Source organism: Sander lucioperca, chromosome 3 (assembly GCF_008315115.2).
Source record: "Sander lucioperca isolate FBNREF2018 chromosome 3, SLUC_FBN_1.2, whole genome shotgun sequence".
In the NCBI taxonomy this organism is placed as follows: domain Eukaryota; kingdom Metazoa; phylum Chordata; class Actinopteri; order Perciformes; family Percidae; genus Sander; species Sander lucioperca.
This window is the reverse complement of record NC_050175.1, coordinates 43,812,674-43,827,675: the sequence shown is the minus strand read 5'-3', so window position 1 is coordinate 43,827,675 and position 15,002 is coordinate 43,812,674. Positions and strand designations below refer to the sequence as shown.

The 15,002-nt window shown below is 42.7% G+C and overlaps 1 protein-coding gene across 2 annotated transcripts in view; it reads left to right on the top strand.

Annotated features, from left to right (window-relative positions):
- The first annotated feature begins 4,077 nt into the window (after positions 1 to 4,077).
- Positions 4,078 to 15,002, top strand: part of tshz3b (teashirt zinc finger homeobox 3b) — a 46,050-nt gene continuing 35,125 nt past the window's right edge. Inside the window, exons 1-2 of one of the 2 annotated variants that reach the window (XM_035999799.1) lie at positions 4,078 to 4,455; positions 6,178 to 6,730. In XM_035999799.1, the coding sequence (XP_035855692.1) occupies positions 6,691 to 6,730 (40 nt within the window). In that variant the 5' untranslated portion in view covers positions 4,078 to 4,455; positions 6,178 to 6,690. Of the gene's footprint in view, positions 4,456 to 4,496; positions 5,674 to 6,177; positions 6,731 to 15,002 lie in introns of those variants that run through there. The other variant, XM_035999798.1, reaches the window with a different exon arrangement.

Genomic DNA, 15,002 nt, shown 5'->3' with positions numbered 1-15,002 from the left:
CAGAATTCTGACTTTAAAGTGTAAACTCAAAATTCTGACTTCAAACTTTGAACTCAGGCCATTATTGTCTTCCATATCCAGAAGAAACACTTGTGCAACAAATGCATTTTTCCTCACAGAATGTGCATTAAGAGGGAGTCATACTGTATTACTCACTATCATAGTAACTGATTTGTTAAGATTATTCAAGCAAGCTTCCATTAAAACTTTACATGCAAGCTAATTTGGCCTGAATTTGGTGACCTACACACTTCTTCATCAGCATTCATATATATTATTAGTTACAGTATTGTCACACTTATATCTCATGTTGAGAACCGATCAAATGACTCAGGGGCTGTGCATGTGTGTATAGTTTAGGGTGAAGGGTTTACTACTATTTCTTGATTTGTTTTATTTCCCTGCGTGTTTTCCAAGCTGCTCTGCGGACTGCCCCCGCCCCCCACCTCCCCCTGGCTCTTTATCCAGTCTACTAGAAACCAGTGTGCCGTGAAGCCGGTGCGCCATGCCGCCTCTCCACGCCAAAGTGATCATCGAAGAGGAAGATGAAGAAGACTAAGGAGGAGGAAAAAAAAGAGTAAACCGCGGATGGTGTAGAGGGCTCAGAGATAAATCACGGTAGTTGTTCTCTAACCCCGTTTCTACTGAACCGAACGCATCTATTTGTGTTTTTTTTTTTTGAGGGGGCGGCTATTCACCAAAGCCTAATCTGGACTGTGACAAAGTCCCTGCAGCTAATAGAATATCACGTCGGAACTTTAAAAGTCGCATTTACTGGAGAAGTTTCTAGGAAGTGTATGAATGAAACCTAAAAAAGATGTTTTTCTCATGATACATCCATGTGATAAATGATGTGTTGTAGGTCACCAAATATGGCCTACCATTTAAAAAAAAAATGAATAAAAAAATGTATACTTTAGTCAATTTCAACCGTACCTTGGGTGCTCATTACTAAATAACAGCGATAATAAAACGACAGGATCGAATTTGGACTCACCCAGTCCAGCGTGAGTTTCATAACCGTGCCATGCCGTGCGTCCGTGGAGAGCGGTTTGGAGCTCCGGCTTGTGCGTAAAGAGAGCAGCGGCAGAAGGCAAAGGCGAGGTCCCGAGTCCCTCACTACAGCCCCCCCCCCCCTTCACCACACACACACACACACACACACACACACACACACACACACACACACACACGGAATACTGAGGGAAAACTGGCATAAATGACTGACCTTTATGCGTAAAACAGAGGTTGTACTCACACACACACACACACACACACACACACACACACGGCACGTTTTAAGCTCTAACTGTTGGTGGAATCGATACTATAATTGTTTATGATTAACTTCATCACGTGTGTATTATATATATTTATATAGAGTTTTTGGCTCAATCACTTAAATATGACTCATCCACGCGCTTATTCCTGTTTGCATCATGCCTTTATACAGTCCGCGTCCTACACTATCAAACTCTAATATGTCACCACGGATTTATTTCTCCACTGTATATGATGCACATTGTTTTTTAGAGAGAAGAAGTAATCCGTTCATACCATCAGTGGAACTTGTGTCACAGTTTCGAGCAGCCAAAGCAGAGAATTTAATTAAATTAGTTTTAATATCAGTGAGATATTAGATATAACATGAAAACGCGCCAGGCAGTAACACAGCGACAGGCTGTGATATTTATCCTATAGGATATAGGCCGACTGGCAAGAATGAACGATGTCTGAATTTTGTTATTATTATTTTGTAATGCAGTAGTTTGGTAGTGTGGCACCAGCAGGACAGTAATTAAATGGTGGTGATTTGCTCATGTAGTTTATATAGCCTAAATTGATTAAAAAATACACACACATATATATATATATATATATATATATATATATATATATAATCATTTGGAAACAAAAAGAAAAACAGGAAACGCACCTCTGCATCGTGCGCAAAACCATCTTTGCGCCATATGCATAAAGTTTAGTTCTCTTTCACAATAATCTGAAAGTAAAAAAAATAAAAAATAAAAATTAGAGAAAGATTCAGTGGGGTTCCCAGACGAACAGTAAACTGCGTAATCTGCGCCAGAATTCCACCGCGAGTCTCCTCAGCTACAACAAAGTTCGATTCCAGACAGACAGTTCCATACATCGATGAGTTCCGGTAATATCAGCAATTAGCGGCTGTACCTGTACTGCTGTGAGCACTGCTATTAATTGACTTTTAGTGACACATCTCAGTGTTTTCCTCAGTGCTTTAAGCACAGTGGAGATGTCAATCCATCGCTTTCACAACATTTTAACGGTTTTGGAAAGTTTTATGGAAAGGTTTCAATAGGTGATTAGTCTCTCTCTCTGTCTGTCTGTCTGTCTGTCTCTCTCTCTCTCTCTCTCTCTCTCTCTCTCTCTCTCTCTCTCTCACAAACACACACACACACACACACACACACACAATGTGCGTTAAAAAATGACCGAATAATTAGCAACGTTGAAACGAATATTACTTTGTTTGATTATTAAAAATGTACTAGTAAAAATGTACTTTGAAATTATAACGAAAATGGGGGGGGGGGGTTGGGGGGGGAGAGAGAAATAGTCAATAATAATAATAATAATAATAAAACACACTAATTCAAAAGTCATTACTGGCCTAATATTATGTGAAATAGGATATCCCCACTGGGATGTTGACCATTCATACTTGTGTACGAGCCTCAACAATAGTACTTTGGTGTCCTGATTTTATTTCACACATCGGTGGCTGAGAGGAATTAGGCTACAACTCTTAAAAAAGCTACCACCGTTTTCTATTTACCATAAAGTGCAAGTTAAAAGTAAAAAATGTGCCCAAAGTCGCATATTGAATGGTATCCCTACAGACACATCTGGCACATCAGGAACTGTTACGGACCTATAAACCCAGTTCAGCCCCGACTGGTATACATCTCCAGGTCCCGATCAGAGCCTATCTAACGCTTTAAACTATAGGATCACACGACTTTAAAGAAGGAACATGAATGAATTTGTGTAATACATTTGAGTTTTGTGTTAATGTGTTTGGAAAGTGTATGAATCAAAGCCCCCCCCCCCCGGCTCCCTCTCTCTCTCTAACGTAGGCGTAGTGGATCATGTCTCTATGTCTACATCCCCATTACTGAATACAATTTGCAGAACTCTTAAAGCCAAGATTTGTCAAAGGACAGATCACCTAATATCTCCCCATGTGTGCTGCACTGATAAAAAAAATATATATATATATATATATATATATATATATATATATATTTCATTACGAAACTAATTAAGAAAATTCAAACTGTTAGGGGTTAAGTTTGACTGATTTTAGACGTATAAAAATGATAAACAATATAGACCCACTTTTATTTACTTGATGTATAGAAGTTAGAAGAAGAGAAGGAAGTTAAGGAAGTTAGAAGGAAGCGACCTCGCCAATTTCACTCCATAACGTAATAAGGTCAAAAATTGCTATGAGATTTGCTGCTGACCAAAACCCAGAATTCGCACTGGCCAGGGCACCTTAGCAGGTACACATTGCTGTTAGTAAGTAGACATGTTTCATGTGAGTGTTTCTCAGGAAAAAAAAAATAAAAAATTATATTTCAAGCAAATTTAATTTTTGTCATCCGAGCTCAACGCACCGAAAACCCCCGCCGAGCCTGGCATGAAATATTTAGAAAATGTTGTTTTATACTGAGGAAGTTAAAGTATTCTCATGTCTCAAAATTCCGACCCTTGAGACTAGTTGATTTGTTTCTGTTCTTGTAGATATTTGGGAAGGAGAATAAAAATGCTGGCGCCGCGAGAGGCAAAAACAAAACACTCGGACTCCTATTTGGGAGAGAAAATGTCACACAAACATGCTCGCTCGCTAACGGGCTTTTAAGAAAGAGGGCTGTGTCAATCAGACGGAGAGGAGAGCTCTCCATCGGGCGCGGGCGCGTTGTGCGTGTGTTTGCATCCATGCGTGTGTGAATGAGTGTTATGTTTGAGTGTACACACTGAGGGGAGGGAGGGGGGGGGTTGTAGTATCGCAAGGAATGTGCGCACGGCAGCTGTGTGTGTGTGTGTGTGTGTGTGTGTGTGACACTGATGGATGCGCCAATGGAAAGACGGACAGATGCTTGGGCGGATCTAACGGCATGCAGTGGTGGAGCGGCGCACACAGTCGCGGCGAGATTAGGGCGAAAACATCCTCGATCGGCGGAGAGTCACCCAATCACCGACCCTTCCCCACCGAGCCCGGTGAAACGTAGAAGGAAACGGACAAACTCCCCGGGTTTACCCGAGGAGCGACACGTGGAGAAAGAGGCTGAGGAGATCTGATTCCCTCGGCGGATCCGAAGGAAGAAAAGCCGTTTCTCCGGCTATTGATGAGCGAGCGAGAGACGAGGCGCAGCGCAGCAGCACCACATCTGGCGCAAAGGAGGACAGTAGGTGAGAGAAAGACAGCCTTTGGCAACTCACCCGTATATTGCTCTCTCTCTCTCTCTCTCTCTTGTTCTTCAATTCCCTTCTTCAAGAAACCTCTATCCTTTGTTTTTTTGTTTTGTCACTGCCGTGAAGCCATCCACCCTGAGGATTGCCTGGAAAACACAGGAGAATATTTTGGATCCACTTCACCAACTCAGTTGAATCCAAAAACTTTTTTTATTCCTAGCTGTAAGGTGAAACACAGCGAGGAGAAGAACAAAAAAATTGAATTTTGAATAACCTACATCTCAACTAAGGAGGATTTTGAGCTTACCTGTGGAGAGAGAAAAAACGACTTTATTCCTTTCAGTGGCAAATATAAAAGGGACAGCGCTTGCTTGGTGAGGTTTTTTTTCTGTTTTTGCGCCTCCCTGGTCACTTGAAGGCGCAGGAAGGACGGAGAGCTGAGCGCAGTTTTTGGAGACACGTCTGATTCGCTGCGTGGCTGATTTAAATAGCTCCTATCAGGCCACGGAAAGACAAAAAAACGGGAGAAAAGTAGCATCAGCGGCCAACAAAGTGTTTGGCAGAAGGCGCTCCAGCCAGCCTGCCTTGCCTGCCTGCCTGCATGGGAGCAGCCCGTCCCCTCCGCCTCCTCCTCCTCCTCCTCCTCCTCATGTACATTATTACAACCAGGGAGACCCAATCAAGCACGTATCTCATCGATTGAGGCACACACACACACACACACACACACACAGACACACGTGCGCACTTACACTAACGCGCGCGCGCGCACACGCACGCATACTGACTGTGTGTGACTTGGCCCTTTAGCGGATTTTTCAAAGCACTCTCGGACAAAATATCGTAGCGGCGCGAGGCTAGGGCAGCGTTTGGGTGACCCTTCCCGGTCGTCACCTCCTCCTCTTCTTTTTCTTCTTCTTCTTCTTCCTCCTCCTCTTTTCTCCTCCTCCGCTGTCGGTCCTGAGAATAACAAACTGAAAAAAAAGCTGCATGTGGCTTTTTCCCCAACCTTCTTCATCTTTTTCTCTCTTTTCTCGCCGCCAAACAGGACTTGCCAAAGCCGAATGGATTTTTATGAGATGGTTTCAGGCACGTTTCGGCTGGTCCACCTTTTGGCTTTGAATTGCGCGTGATTTACCGGGGAGGGAGAGAAAAAAAAAGAGCAAAATAAAAAAAAAAGCTCATGGATAGCGCGGCGGAGGATCAGCCCGTAAAGTAAGTATGCGTTTCCGTTGTGATCACGCTGTCCGTCAGCCTGTGTGTGTGTTTGTGTGCTTGTGAATCATACTGAATACATGTGTGTTTTTATTAGGCTGCCATGTGTCTGCATGTGTGCTTCTCTCTTTTTAGACCCATCTGCAATATGACTGACATTACGCACATTTCAAACCATATAGCCAAAAAATCTTCGGATTAGCCCGCTCGTGGGGAATAAACGGGGATAGAACGAGGCAGTGACTGACAGACAGAAAGAGAGTGAGAGGGGTAAGAGAGGCAGGGAGAGAGAGAGAGGGGGGGGAGATAGAGAGTGAGAGAGAGAGAGAGAGAGAGAGAGAGAGAGAGAGAGAGAGACAGGGAGCTACGTGACGCCTATCAGCGGCGGAGAGGTTGAGCCGTAGAGGAGGCGCAGGGCTTCAGTTGTGTCAGCTCTTGATGTGTTGTCCCCTTGTTTGCGGACTTTTGACTGACGCGATCATTTGGTTTTATCCCCCTTTCAAGCTCGCCTGTTGCAGCCTCCGACGCCAAGTAAAGAGGATCACACGGAGACACGAGGCGCTTTCTTTTTTTTTTTTTCTTTTTTTCTTTCAAACCTCCATACTCTGTGTTTTTCTACCGCGGAACCCTCTCGATCTGTTCCTGCTCCCGCCGCGTCCATCCAAGAGTCGGAGCGGGCGAGAGAGCGACCGAGCGACCGCCAGAGAGAGAGCAGCCAACCGGAGGAGTCACGCTGATCCCCCCCCTCCCCCCCCCCTCCTCTCTCCGTTTTTTTTTTTATTATCTTCGCATCTACTGGCTCTATATTTCATCTGATTTTTTTTTTTTTTTTTTTTTTTTGTGTTCGAAAACTGCACACCCTCCCCTCCTTACACACACACACTCCGATCTATGTGGGAGCCCTGAGAGCGCACCCAGGGGGGTGGGAAACTGTGTATCAAAGCTCCGCGGATCCCCAAAGCAGCATCGAATCACCGGGGCCAGAGAAGAACTCCCTGCCGGGCCCCCGAAGCCGATATGCCGCGGAGGAAGCAGGAGGCGCCTCGGCGCGCCGCAGGTACGCACTGGCTTTTGGCTTGAATGCAATTTACCTCTCTCTCTTTCGCTCTCTCACCTCACTCTATTTTGACCCCCCCACCCCCTCCTCCCCGCCATCCTCATTCAGTTACTTTTCATTATTATTTCCCTCACCCCGCAAACACATCTTTTGTTGCATCCTGTAAACTAAGGAAAAAGGCAAACATCTAGCACTCTGGATACACACACACACACACACACACACACAGGATACACAGCTCCTGTGCCCTCACCACAACTTTTGCCTTCTCATACTATACATATCTTGTCATTTTCTGTTGACAATTCTTCCCATTTTAATCAGCCGATGTGCAATATCATCCATTCCTCTGTTATAGCACATTATCAGGGGTTTAAATTAAATAGTCGGATCAAGAGACAAATCCATCTCTAATTGTTAGAGTCACTTTTTAAGCCAAAATGCCAAACGTTTGTTGTTGTCAGCCTCTTAAATTCAAGTGTTTACTTGTTATCTCTGTTGTACTATCACTGCAAAGTGAATCTCTTTGTTTTTTTGAACTGCTGGTTGGACAAAACAAGACTTTTGAATACTGTGCAGGGCATGTTTTGCAATTTTTCTGTTGTTTTCATACGCAAAAAACATTAAACATTAAAGAAAAGAATGCCCGGATTAAATCACACTGCAATATATGCGTTTAATCTATAGATTATTCCTATTTTTCATACACGTGTGTCGAGAAGGGGGCTTGGACGTTTACAGGTGTGACCCGGTTGTTAAAGCAATCATCTTATATTGCTTTTCAAAAAAGGTCACAGGTCAGCATGTGTCCGATGAAAATAGCATCAGTGTGAAAAGCCTCTTTCCTTCTCCTCCGTCCCATTCGTCATTTTTACTCTCCTCGCCTCGGAGAACTTGATCTTTCATACGTCTCTCTCTATTTTGACTCCTTCGCGGCGCCTCCTTCTCTTCCTCCTCCTCGTAGACGTTGACCGTGGAATTAAGGATGCGTACGGGAGAGGGTTTTGGTGGAACCCATAGGGGTCAGCTGACTGTCACCGAGGCCTTTGATGCTCGTGGATCTCTTTTTGGGGGAAGTGGGATTAACTCTAAAACATCCCCAATAAATTACAGGAAGTGAACTCCTCTAGCACACATCTGTCTTATATGATCAGTATCTTTCTCTGTTCTCATTGAAACATTACTCTAATAGCCCTAATATAGTCTGGGTTTGACTGCCTACAGTAGTACTAGTACACAGTGTGATGTTCTCTACAGGAATTTGGAATGTTTTGATACATAATATTTAGTTTGCTTTGTTCTTTGTCATTCCTTGGAGACATTAATATAGTAAGCTCTCTCTCTGACAATTTCTTCGAGATGTACCGTCCCTTGTTTTTCATCATGCTAGGGTCTGGTCTGTTTTTCTTTCTCTCCTCCCCTTCAGTTTCTGGGAAAGACTTTTCTTTTAGTCTAAAGATTATCTCACAGCACGGGGGGGGGGGGAGTGTATACTGGAAGAGAGCTTTAATGGACAATTGCCATCTTTGATTTGACGCCTGATTGATCGCCTGTCATCTGGCCGAGCCTTTGATCTGTTCATTCCCGATAAGTGTCAATAAATCACCCCTCCCTCCCTCCCTCTCTCCCTCCCTCCCTCCCTTCATGCTCACTCACTCTGGTAGCAGAGCAGGGCCTGCTGAAGTCACATCTGGCCACACAAAGTTCTAGCCACTAACACCATCATTTAATTGCATCTTTGTATCTATTTTATTAGCTTTGATTTCTTACTTTGCCTCAGACTTGACGAGGATAAGCAACCAATCTCGGCCTTTATTTTATGTTCCCATTGAAGTGGAGTGAGCGTCTTAGTGTCCTCATCAGACCATTTACGAGACCGATCATTTGTGTTCACGTTCAAATTTTTGAGATTTTCCTTTTTTGTTCTCTGTATAGCTTTTTGTCTCGTAGTGAAAGTGGCTTTGCGGCACTAATTACCGTTCATATTTATTATAGCACATATGTGTAATGATTTATGCACGACCTTTACCATTTTACTGTTAGCCATTTTACCTTTGCACACTTTGCAACTTTGTTTTCTTTTTTTACTCCCAAGTAAATGTAGTCTCTACAGCCTTCCAGTACACACACATAATTACACATGTGCAGTGGTGCATGCTCAGAAGACATGCTGCAATCACTTTAGAGTACATACAAACAAGCATGCAATACTCTTTGACACACACACACACACACACACACACACACACACACACATAGAGTGATATGAAAAATGTAACTATTAGCCTAATCGTGAGGCGGAAGACTGGTTTGCTCCATCAGAAGGGCCCGTCATAGAGACTTTGTTTCATATTTGATTTAATTGTCTGCCCTCTGACAGCCACATTCATCAATGGCCCTAATGGTCAATCAGAGGCTGGCACAGAGAGAGAGAGAGAAAGAGAGAGAGAGAGAGAGAGAGAGAGAGAGAGAGAGTCTTATATATTCTCAGCCCAGGGCCTTACTTGATCAAAATGTTTTAGCCCTAATGGACACAATGGGTGGGGGTAAAGGAATGGGTGGACGGACAGTTGGATGGATGGATGGATGGATGCATAGCGAGATTACTTTTTATTCAGCAGGAATGAGCGAGTGAGTGCCGGCAGTGAGAGCGGGAGAGAAAATGAGGCATTTATTTCTTTGATGAGCGTCGAGAACAAACACGAGGCCCAGCGAAGGAGGAGTTTTCATTTTAGACTATTGGCAGCTTCCTATTTATTTTTTTTACCCTTCATTCCTCCTCCTCTTCCTCCCCACATCTCCTACTCCTTCTCTCCCTCCTTCCCTCCCTCGCTCACAGCTGCAAGTTATAAGGTTGAGGAGAACTGCATGGCACAGAAAGAGTGATGACAAATTGATTGCGCCGTAGTGATGGCAAGAGCTATGGGAGGATGGCAAATGATAGGCCTTGATTAGGAATTTGGGAAGGGGGGGCGGACTACCCCCCAACCTTGAGATTCTTTTTTTTTTTCCACTTTCTTTCCCTTTTTCCTCTCTTTTATGTCACTGATTCAGTCTCTCTATTCTGAACCTAGAAAACGCATTCTGTAAGGGTTTGTGGTTAAAGACAGCAGATATATCAAACTGAGCGTCAGCGATTCATTCAACCATCAGATTTGTTCCAATGGCATGAACTCGTAAATCTGGTTAAAGGTCAGTGTGTTTATTGAACAGTTCCTTTAAAAAAAAAAAAAAAAAAAAAAAATGCTTATTTGGAGCTTTCCATGTGGTCCTAATTGGCATTACCAGAACAGAGCATATGTACTGTAGATGCACTTGAAAATGGCATCACTCACAGCCAACCCTTCTACCGGGTTCTGCTCGGGGATACAAGCATGAAGACGTAACCAATTTATTTGACTTTTACACAAGTCTACATCTATCTCTATCCTCTGTGTGTGATCCCACACACTCTTCCCATTTTTTTTCTTCTCGTCCAACAAACCTCCGCACACACTTCCCCGCAACCGGCGGCGGAGCGCATTCAGCCGTCTTAAAAGAGGAGTTGTTTTGCCAGCTTCATTAGCGTTCTGCTAATTAGCCGAGCATCTGATGGATCTCTGACAGGCCTAATGATCGGAGATGACAAGCTCAGCACACTGTCATGCTCGCCAATTAGGTCTGCAGCATACTTGGATGTAATCAACTTGATCTTACACCGTCGCGCCCCATCCTCTCCCATCACACACACACACACACACACACACACACACACCCTTATTCAACCCCACAACAGGTGAGGCTTTGGACAGTGGTGGAGCTGTCTGAGTGTGAATCACTAGTTTGGGTAGGAAGCTAATCCAGGTCACTCCTAAAATTACCTGCGTTTTTTCATGCACCGGACCAGGGCTGTTTTTGTAAGGTGGTGAAGTTGAATGTGCCTTTGAAAACTCGGGTCTATGTAAGTGACGCTGGCCTATTCGTGTACACTTGTATACTGTCTGTGCTGTGCACTCACGCCATTTTCTGACCGAGGAGTATTTATTTTTTCAGCGAGATCAGGAAAGGCCAAAGCTGAGGCAAGCGGCGGGGCTTTTTGTCCGTGGGCTTCAAAGCCGGGCTATAGACCAAACAGATCATTGTTATGGGAGAGGAAGCATGGACATCACACATCCAGTTTATTTTTCTACCTGTGTTTTTTTTTCTTCACAGTTCCATATTCTACAGATCTTATATGCTCACATGTGCAACTACGGATCTATTGTTTCTATGTTTCTATGGTTATTTAAAATGAAGGGGGTTTAGCAGTAAGTAGCAGCTGCATGGTGTGTGTGTGTGTGTGTTTGTTGTGTGTGTGTGTGTGTGTGTGTGTGTGTGTGTGTGTGGGAGGGTGTGTGGGTGGGTGGGTGTGTGTGTGTAAAGGTGTATTGTTCTCCTATGAGCCCCCTACAGACTGATGACGTTGACACTGGTCATTATTAGCTACTCAATGACACTTTCCCAGAGTGGAAGGATTTTTCACCCGCGTTGATATTTCAGAAACACCTATCATCAGCATGGTGTCCAAAGAGGCTAAGCATGATTTATGTAAATATTAACATCAAGACAGATCTGGTTCTGTCCAACAAGAGATAGATGGCAGCCGAGGAGGAAAAGCAGCTGATTTCTGTGATTTCTCTGCCTCTCTGTGTGTGTGTGTGTGTGTGTGTGTGTCTGCGTGTGTACGTCTGCGAGCGTGTGTGTGTGATTGATTGTAGATGAGAGCGAGAGATTAATCACGCTTGATGTGTGTTAACGTTGCACTCGCGGTGGATCTAAGTCGAGATGCAGTGGCCCATTTAAATATACTCACTCTCACACACACACACACCAACACACACACAGATTCACAGGAGGGAGCGGGTACTCTCGCATGTCCTCACAATGCAGACACACACACGTTGTTCGGCTGTGAATAGCACTCATTTATAACATGGATTTATAAAAGTACAGGTGGCTTGTTATTTTACAGAACATGTGATGTGATCTCGTTTGTTAAAAATACAACATATTATAACACACTGGCACCTTGTATCAGAGCCTATAGTCGCGTCTAGTGGGTGGCAATAGGATCTAATGAAACATGTCAAGCTGATTAACCTTGTTCAAAAAGGTCTTGATACTTGTATTAAGGATTAAAAGAGTGAACAATTATTTTCATAAACAACGGCCCACTATTAGCTATAATGGCCTTTTCATGTCATCCCAGGCAGCTGTTGTATTGACTGGTAAGAAATAGTCTTATTTATTATTATATTGCACAATCATTAAGTATGTTACCCGCTACATTATTCTACTACTTTTCTCTAATAACTTTTTTTTTTTTTTATAATTGTGACTTTTGGATGAAATATGTCATCTCATTGAGACTTAGTCCCAACTGTTCACCACCTTTTTATTGCATCCCTCTTCAACATTTCAAAGCTTGTCGCCTGGAAACCAACCGTGTTGGGAAGGTTACTTTGGAAATGTAGTAGGTTACCGATTTCAAGTTACCCTATTTGAAGTATATATATATATATATAATTCATTCATAATTCATTTCATAGTCTAGTTTTTTTTTACACAAAGCATTCAGATGTAACGCCTAAAGTAATTGTGAACATTTTCAAAACAGTTATTTAGTTAAACATTTTACCCAGTAACTGTAACGAATTACAGTTACCTTTACTGTGTAATTAAATGACGTAATGCTGTTACGTGTAACGAGTTACTCCCCGACGCTGGGAATGACATATAAGACATGGTAGAAGAACTGTTGAAGTTCTTCATCGAGAGATGAAATTCAGAGGTTACTCATCCTAGAAGTGAAAGTCACATCCATTCCTGTTCCTACTGAAGTGGTTGTGTATTTGAATAACAGCGCTTTCAAGTTCCCCATCTGCAGTCCATAATTCTGAAAGGTGGTGGTCTTTTTATGCGTATGCGCCGACCGCTTCCCACCTCACTCATGCTCGAACACATGAACTCTTTTCAAAATGCACGGATCGTTCATCTGCTCATTCTCCGATGTAACTAGAACCTGCTGACAGATCAGATTGAGGAAGAATAAAAATTAGGGGAGTTTTTATTTTATTTTTATGTAATAAAAGTATAGGGTTCCCTAAACCGTAATTTATTCTGTTAGTATGACATGTCGTTATGTGTGGAATAGAATTGCACTCAGCAAACATTGAAATAAGGGCATTGCCTTAAACCTTAGTCTTTTTGTCTCAGATTATCAAATGGTTAATAACTGACTTTCACGTTCAGATTTGTCTGGAGAATAGTTGTGAAAGTATAAAATGTGTTTCATATTATTGTCGCCGTCCTGAAGGGTCAAACGTTTGGGTGGATGATAGAGATTTGAGTGCAGACTTTCCATGATTATATAAAAATGTGTCTTTTTTTTTAAGAATAGCAGCTATATGTTTTTCCAAAGATGTGTAAGGTAGTTCTTAAAGACATTTCGTCATATATATATATATATATATATATATATATATATCTTTTTTTTTTTTTTTTTCACCATAGTTTCTTCTAAGCCAGTGGTTCCCAACCTGGGGACCGAGACCCCCACAATGGGTCACGAGATTAATCTGTGAGATCTTTAGAAAATTCTATTCATAAGAAATAATAAAAAAGAAAAATTCTGCAACACAAATTGATGTTTGTCTTTGTATATCTCTTGTAAAATAAATTCTGATCCGATCTGTTCAGGACACAAACAAATATTCAAATGAAACAATATCAGGAAGCAAAGTCGCTCTTCGACTGAACTGCTCACTCACATAGATCAGATAGATATGATGCAAGCTGTGATGAGAGATCAGACATCACTTTTGGTGTGTGCTAACAAGCAAAAAAGGCTGGGAACCAGTTTCAGGACATTCAGTTTATCTAGCAAGCTACCTCGGGCCGGTTCAAGTTGATCCCGAATCCCAAATCGGCCCTCAGTAGCCCGTCTCTGACTATAACTTACCATGTTTCTGAACTTTTGCATGCATGCTGAGCTGCAAACGCTTTCAGTTTGCAGCCGGTCTCAGCCTGCGTGCCAGTTTCAGTCCTGCTCCCTGCATTATACTTTGTGCAGAGTGAGTCTTTCCCAGGCAGCTAACTGACACTGTGATTAGTTATGGCCTTCCTCTGCCTTTCTCAGTGCTCCTGCCCCACTACACTCTGCCACAATGAAACAAGAGAGGAGGGAAAAAAAGAAGATATAAAGTGGGAGAACTGTTGCATAGTTAAATATTCTATCATAGGGGAAAGACAGAAAAGGTAATGAGATTGTAAAAAAAGATTATGTGCGCGGGCAGGAGACAGTAGGAGCAAATGAAAACGCAAGTAAGTAGACAAACGACAATCATAGAGAGAGAGACAGAGGAAGGGGGAGGAAGAGGGAGGGAGGGGAGCTACAGCTCCCTCGTCTCTCCCCTTTCCCTTCCCTTCCTTGAGGATAAGTGGCTGATGGTTTATAAACAGTGTTTCTTTGCCTCCCTCTCCCAGAATCTTCCGTCATGGCTCCCATTAGGTTGACAGCTGTCAATTAGAGCTCCCTTGGTCTGGCGCTCTGCACTTTATTGCAGGCGGTTGATGCTGTCATTTTGCTCCCAGTTTCGCCTTGAGCGTTATCACGAGCGCTCAAACAGTCAATAGCTGATGCATCAGCAGTTATTTCTTAAATTGGCTCACAAGGCTGCATCCTTTCCTCATTTTTTTTTCCTCCCCTCCCCAATTCTTCGCCCTCTCTTGTCTCTCCAGCTCCTCCCCGTTCTCCCTTTTTCTTCCCCAAAAGATTATTTTTGCGAGGAGAGGGCAATGGGTTGTGTGCAAAGAGCGCAAGAGAGGTTGCAGAGCACAGGACACATACAGTACACACTAGAGCTGGGCGATATGGAGAAAATCAAATATCATCATATTTTTGACCAAATACATCGACTATTGGTGCTTCCACAAAATGTTAACACAATGAGAGTTTTGATAGATAATCGGCAATAATGTGGATATAATGACTAAGTGGGTAAACGGAAATAATAAAACAGCTACAACAGTCTGGTAAGTTCAGAAAATAACATCACTTTACTGTAATGCAGCCTTTAAAACCAGGAAAAGACAACACGTCATATTACGATATCCAAAATTTAAGTCTAGCCTCATATATCGATGTTGATATAATATTTATATACTGTATTTCCTAGCCCTAGTACACAGAAATATGCTAAGGAATTGGCATCTGTATCTATTTTTTTTTTTAAATTTTGGCATTAAGTTATGT